The 6,326-nt window shown below is 43.7% G+C and overlaps 2 protein-coding genes across 3 annotated transcripts in view; both read left to right on the forward strand.

Moving 5' to 3' along the window:
* Nucleotides 1-1,568, forward strand: part of si:ch73-138n13.1 (calponin homology domain-containing protein DDB_G0272472) — a 29,137-nt gene extending 27,569 nt beyond the window's left edge. For both annotated transcript variants that reach the window (XM_019365486.2, XM_019365487.2), the window contains exon 13: nt 11-1,568. The gene's annotated coding sequence lies outside the window, so the exon portion shown is untranslated. The remainder of the gene's footprint in view (nt 1-10) is intronic.
* A 110-nt stretch (nt 1,569-1,678) lies between these two features.
* Nucleotides 1,679-4,200, forward strand: LOC100707280 (beta-crystallin B3). The gene is made up of 6 exons (XM_005473021.3): nt 1,679-1,984; nt 2,320-2,417; nt 2,675-2,793; nt 2,900-3,032; nt 3,243-3,385; nt 3,486-4,200. Exons 2-6 carry the CDS (start codon nt 2,343-2,345, stop codon nt 3,727-3,729), a joined length of 714 nt encoding a protein of 237 aa, XP_005473078.1. The 5' UTR covers nt 1,679-1,984; nt 2,320-2,342; the 3' UTR covers nt 3,730-4,200.
* The last annotated feature ends 2,126 nt before the right edge of the window (nt 4,201-6,326 follow it).

Genomic DNA, 6,326 nt, shown 5'->3' on the forward strand with positions numbered 1-6,326 from the left:
TCTCCTGAAGGTTGCCTTAACAGATGAATCTGTGTGAAACAGAAGCCTTAACGTTTGACCCAGAGAGTAGGAGGAGGTTGAATCTACAGCTGCTGATGTTTTTTTTGGTTTTTTTTTAATTCCCCCACTTCTTCTCTTTTTTTTTTCTCTCTCTCCCTCTCTCTCTTCTCATCTGGGTCGGTAAATGTGCATGGTGCCTTTTTGGGGGGGAAGTCTCTGTCTGGAAAAAGAAAAACGAGCATGGAGGAAAAACATCAGGCTTCTCTGCTTCGTCCATTTCATGCTTGAACCCAGGGGCTCCAAAACGAACTTCACACAAACACTTTAAAGAGGGACCAGGAGGAGTCGGGAAAACGGAGACACAGCACCTCCTTTTCCTGGACAAGCTTCATCGCATGCTGGAGGACAATCCAGCCAGTCCTTTGCATCAAGTTTCCTTTACTCAGTTAATGTACAAGCTAGCCATGTATGTGTTATCTGTAGAGGTTGCTGATTGGAGTCACACAAACTTTGCCATAGGATGACATTTCAGACACTAATGATTTCTGCATATTGAGAACAAACCTCCACGGTCTTGATCGTCCATGGGGGTGCTGCTCATGTTAGTATCTGTAATCAGGAGATGTTATATTTGTATCCTCATTGATTTAACAAAGGTGGAGAACTCATTTTGGAAAGGATGTATCACTACAGCAGAGCTGTTCACTTTGATACAGTCACACAGCCCAACAGGGGTGCAGTTGCTGCATACTGTGTATATATTTTTTTGTGATTTATCTTTTTGTCAATGTGTAAGAGGGATGGGACAAACAGCTTTGTATCTGTCAATCATGCACACTCCTAATCAGCACAAACACACTCCTCAGTCTTTTATAAAAACACTAATCAGCCTGTCATCCCCTTCCTTGGTAGATTGTAGCTGCGAGCATCTGATTTAAGCCATACTCACATACTTCTCGATCATGTCCTGACAATACTTTTTTAAATTTCCCAGTATGTACAATTTCCCTTTCATTTTTGTCACTCATTATCCATGCATGTACAATCTTTGCTGTCACATCAGGCTTGGCTCTCGCTGACTGGTTCAGAGGACCTAGATGTTGACTTACACTACTCCGGGGAAGGGGATGGTTCATTCACTACAATGTAAACATGTCCTGTAATGCACCAAACTAATGTGAACATTTGAACTTCAGCTACGCCTCATCTCTGTCTTCCTCTCCACATTTGCCATCTAACTACTTACTCCACTCTTCAGCAAAGCACTTTGTCACTTGACGCACTACAGCACGAACACCCACCCACCACCACCCCTTCCCCTCTGGTCTCATCTTCTGTATCGTCGGCCTGCTCGTGCAATGCAAGTGAATGTGATGATCGAGACTTCAGAGTGATTGTCCCTGGTGTGTATGTCCATGGATGTTTTACTTTGACATAAAATTCAAGGGTTAATTTTTATGCCCCCCTTTTTTTTTTTTTTTTTTTTATTAATTCAAAAGGAAAGGTCTATATTGCACTGTGTTGTACTGGCCAGTGTCATAAAGTGAATAAATTCTTAATAAAATATACTTGACTTGCGTCACAGCCTCAAGTTACTTATTTTCAGTACACAAAAAAGGCACGAGGAACTCTTGTGTAGTTGAGATTGGGTGAATGAGTGTGTGTGTGTTTATGCTGAGCATGGCCGTTTGCTGAATCCTCTTGGCTCTCTCTCTGTGTGCCCACACACAACGCCTGCTGGCAGCCAGGCGGATAGGCAGGGCAGCGTGTGCCAACACAGCTGCCTATTGAGAGGCAGCGTTACGGACACAATGTGAGCGACAGACTTGCTGTATCAACAGCTCCCCCTTTTCTGCTGTTGTGGCCAGAAATAAACCATAAATACCCCCCCCACCATCCCTGCGGTCTAATGGCTCAACCCCACCAAACACCAAGTGGCAGCGAAAAAAGAGGGACACTACCGCTTCCTAGCAGGCATACTCAGGTAAAAGCCTCCTACTGGACACGTACTTATCAATCACCATGGTGTAATAATGCCATTGCAAAGGAGTTAAGTGGTGCTGCACTGGGGAAGACTCAGGTTTGGTGGAGTTTGTTATTAAGTGTTGTACGTGATGAAGAAATTGTGTGTTCATACTCAAAAAACACACTCTTATCAGGTAAATTATTACTGCTGAGGTTTAAAAGGAAAAGTCCTGTTCGAGGATGCATTCTAAAATTGTAGCTTTAGACATTAAGCGTCTCTCCTGTGTGTGCGTGCGTGTGCCCATGCCCTGTGACGGATGGTGCTTTTTGTGTGTGTGTGCTGCTGCCAAAAAGTGGAGGAGCAGTGGATCAGGAGGATGTCGGAGCAGCAAAGTGCCCCGGAGCAGCTAGCTGCTGGGAAGAGCCAGGGTGGAGCTGGAGCCACATACAAGGTACTGGAACAACTTGATTTGCTCATAGAAGAACTGCTCCCAGGGTTCACCTTTATACAGGTGTATTTCGCTGTCCAGCTATTGGTCACAGATGTACCTGCATCATCTGCTGGACCTGACAGTTTGAGTTATTTTTAAGCTCAGCCTATGTCATGTCTAAATTCTATATGGAGGCTGTTATCTTAAGCTACCAGGGAAAACTGTAAGGAGTCTGTGTTAGTTTATGGAATGCCTTTTGTTTCTGTCTGTGTTTCCAGGTGGTGCTGTTTGAGTTTGAAAATTTCCAGGGCTGCAAGGCAGAGTTTTCTGCAGAGTGTAAAGATGTGACAGAGAAGGGACTGCAGAAGGTCAGCTCTGTGATTGTTGAGTCAGGACCGTAAGTAATGCCGCATGTGAGATTATTCATATAAGAAAATTTAGAAGATAACTTGTTAGGCAAGCTTGTCATGCTGATAAACTCAAATCTTCTCTTTCCCCCTCAGCTGGGTGGGTTATGATCGGCATGGGTTCACAGGGGAGCAGTTTATTCTGGAGAAAGGAGAGTATCCACGCTGGGACACCTGGACCAACAGTCAGAACAGCTACTCCCTCTTGTCTCTAAGGCCACTCAAAGTGGTGCGTGACTAGTTTGCATACAAAGCTCATGATGCAGTCACACAGATATGTGAAGAATATTTGACATGAGCTGTTTACATGTAACTTTTGCCCGTTGTATTTTTACCTCCTGACACATTTTAAATTATTGTTTTACTGAATCAGTGTCTACAAACACACGCACACATTCAGACTACACCCTGATGACATTTGTGTATTTTTTGTATGCAGGATGGTGCTGAACACAAGCTGCACCTGTATGAAAATCCTAGTTTTACTGGCAGAAAGATGGAGATCGTTGACGATGATGTGCCCAGTTTGTGGGGCCATGGTTTTCAGGACCGTGTAGCAAGCATCAAAGCTCTCAATGGAACGTAAGATCGTCAGCGCAGCCTTATCTAAACCACATCGCACTGCCTTCTGGGTGTTTTTCTGCGACACATCTCACATTTTGTCTGTTTCTCCTTCCTCCAGATGGGTTGGCTACATGTACCCAGGCTACAGAGGTCGCCAGTTTGTCTTTGAGCGAGGAGATTTCAAGCATTGGAATGACTGGGAGGCCCCCGCTCCCCAGATCCAGTCTGTCCGACGTGTGCGAGACATGCAGTGGCACAAGAGGGGCTGTTTCATCGTTCCCGACCCAGCTCCGGCTCCCGGCCCCGATCCCGACCCTGCCCCAGCACCTCCTGCCCCTCCTGCTACAGCTGGAGCCAGCTGAGCAGGACCCTCGCCTGCCTCCCAAACCCCTCCCACAGCCTTCCCCACGCTGCCGACAGTGCCTGCCCTCTGCCTTAACCTAACCACGGCAAACGCTGCTTGTGCCCAGTGAGGAGTGCCATGTATGTATCAGTGGCGAATAAAAGTTGTTTGACCTGGAGTTTATTGGTGATGTTGTACTTCAAGTCAAGGTGGAGATGGCTTTAACTAAAGGTTTGGAAAAAAAATAAAAACACTATCAGAGATGTCACACTGACATCTATGTGGAGATAATGTAGCCTACATCTGGCAGATATTTTTCCTCGAGATAAGCTGCAGATGTGTGCCGCTCTCATTGCATGTGTTTTCCTATTCTAGTCAGACAGCTGAAAACCTCATCGAGCATTAGGAACACATGACTTATTCAATGCATATGTGGATACGCGTTTGCCTAACAGAAATGGAAATGATGTCATGCTGTATGTATGCTTGCTATTAAAACAGAGTGCGCTGCATTCCCTTCCCTTAGTCTTCATTGTACATTTGATGGTTAATGGTCACAAGGTGAACACTGAGAGCATGCAGTTACTCCAGTGTACCTATTTAACACTATTATACTAGTGTTAAGTTCAGGTTTAGCATAATAAGAGAAAAAAAATCTGTCCAAATGTAAAAGCACACATGCATGCTGTTTTTAAAACAAAACACACTTTTCCCTCACAACACTGAGTGGAGCATTTTCTCTATTTTTCTACAAAGTGCAAAGTCTTAATCATGTAAAAGAGGGAGAGCAGAGATAAGAGACACAGACCTGCAGTTTATGCATAATACTTGCAGAAAACATGCAGCTGATCATCAATAACTCCATCATATGCGATCATGAGAAGATTCTGGCAATTTCTGTCTCAGCATCGTTTCCCTGGACTAGAATTTTCACTTAAACATGAGGCTTTCAAACACACACACAAAAAAAACACATCTGAAATGAGCCACAAACAACCTCACTTTTGTCGGAAAGCAAGCAATTTTACTCAAGGATTTCTCAATCCTGTGAGCGTGCAACCGGATATTGAGCCCAGATTTCCTCCCCGTAATCGCATGAAAAACAAATTACCTATTGATTAGTCATACAATCATTTCCTGAGTGTACTGGATTACATCAAGTGTAGTCAAGTGAACATAACATCCCAACAAAACAGTTGCAGTCAGCATGTCTTTAATCGACAAAGTCCTTGACTGTTTCTCAGACGGGCTCATAAAAGCAGCCAGTCAGTGGATTTGACTGCAGGACTCATTCGGTTCTAATGATTGGATGTAACTTTGTTACATTATTTGACTGTGTAATGTGTTCCCTGAAAAAGTTGTGTTTGTGATTTGGAAATACAAGTCGTATACAATATGTTCAAGGGTACAACATACATCTTTATTGACTTTGAATATATTCCATCCACTTTGTGCAATGCACCAGTACCACTGACAGCAGAGTCATGCTGTACCACAGGATGATGCTATCACCATGCTTGACATTTGGTAGAGCGTTTGAAAGACTGACCTTTGCTCCCATAACCATATCTTTTGTTATTGTGGCAAAATAGCTCTCTGTCTTTGTCTTGACTGACCATAAAACTTCCAGAAGGCATTTAGTTTGTACATTTGGGCAGCTGCAAATTACAGTTGAGCTTGATGGTGTTGATTTTGGAGCAGGGGCTTCTTCTTTGGTTGGTAACCACTCAGTCCAGTCAGGTAAAACTGGCTTTGCTGTAGACAGTGATGCTGGGGTTTCAGCAGTTCATGTTCACAGTCTTCCAGTTCATGATAGATTTGAGCCTTTGTGGTTTCTGAATTGTTCTAGGCCATTGTGAACAATTTGGGTGTTCTTTCAGACCTTGGCAAAGTGGTGTCACACTCGATTAACTGTTAGCTCTAAGAGATCTTCCCAGCTTGTGTAAATCTAGCTTTCTTTCTTAGATCTTCACTGAGCTCCTTGGACTTTTCCATTGTTCTGAGTATTGTCAGTCCAATGAGTGCTGTCAAATAAATCCTTTTTATGTTGGCAAAGACAATCTGCATACAGATGAGGACAAAATTACTTGCCACACAGTACAGAAAAAGTCTGGCAGAAGTAGGAACCAAACAATTTCAAAGATTCTGGAAAGAAAACTAACAAAGATGCACCTAAAAACCCCAGAACAACTGCCAAGACTCTAGTAAATGACTTAGCCAAACCAGCAATTGCACTCTGAAAGAGGAATGGACTGCAAGGTTATGGACCAAGAAAAACTCCACATATAGGGTCAAAGTTCCCAAGTCCCAATGGGAGACACCATCAAAGCTGGTTGAGAACAACAGGGCTAAGGTCCTGTGGGACCAGAAGCTGTTGGTCAACCAACCAGACACGGTGGTTGTTAATAAAAAGCAGAAGACTGCAGTTGTGATAGATGTTGCAATCCAAGCAGACAAAAACATCAGGAAGAAGGAGCATGAGGGAGCAACTGGAGCAGAATTGGAAGGTAAATTCTAAAATGGTCCAAAATGGTCCTGGTAACAGGAGCATTGGGAGCTGTAACAACAATACTAAAAGAGTGACTTCAACAGATTTCACGCACAACAACAGAGGTC

This window comes from Oreochromis niloticus, linkage group LG12, assembly GCF_001858045.2.
Source record: "Oreochromis niloticus isolate F11D_XX linkage group LG12, O_niloticus_UMD_NMBU, whole genome shotgun sequence".
In the NCBI taxonomy this organism is placed as follows: Eukaryota; Metazoa; Chordata; class Actinopteri; order Cichliformes; family Cichlidae; genus Oreochromis; species Oreochromis niloticus.

What these genes read in the sequence shown, in the direction of transcription:
- LOC100707280 (XM_005473021.3), top strand. Translation starts at nt 2,343, where the DNA reads ATGTCGGAGCAGCAAAGTGCCCCGGAGCAGCTAGCTGCTGGGAAGAGC. An exon ending in GTGATTGTTGAGTCAGGACC is followed by an intron (nt 2,794 to 2,899) that starts GTAAGTAATGCC and finishes TTTCCCCCTCAG; the next exon opens with CTGGGTGGGTTATGATCGGC. An exon ending in ATCAAAGCTCTCAATGGAAC is followed by an intron (nt 3,386 to 3,485) that starts GTAAGATCGTCA and finishes TCCTTCCTCCAG; the next exon opens with ATGGGTTGGCTACATGTACC.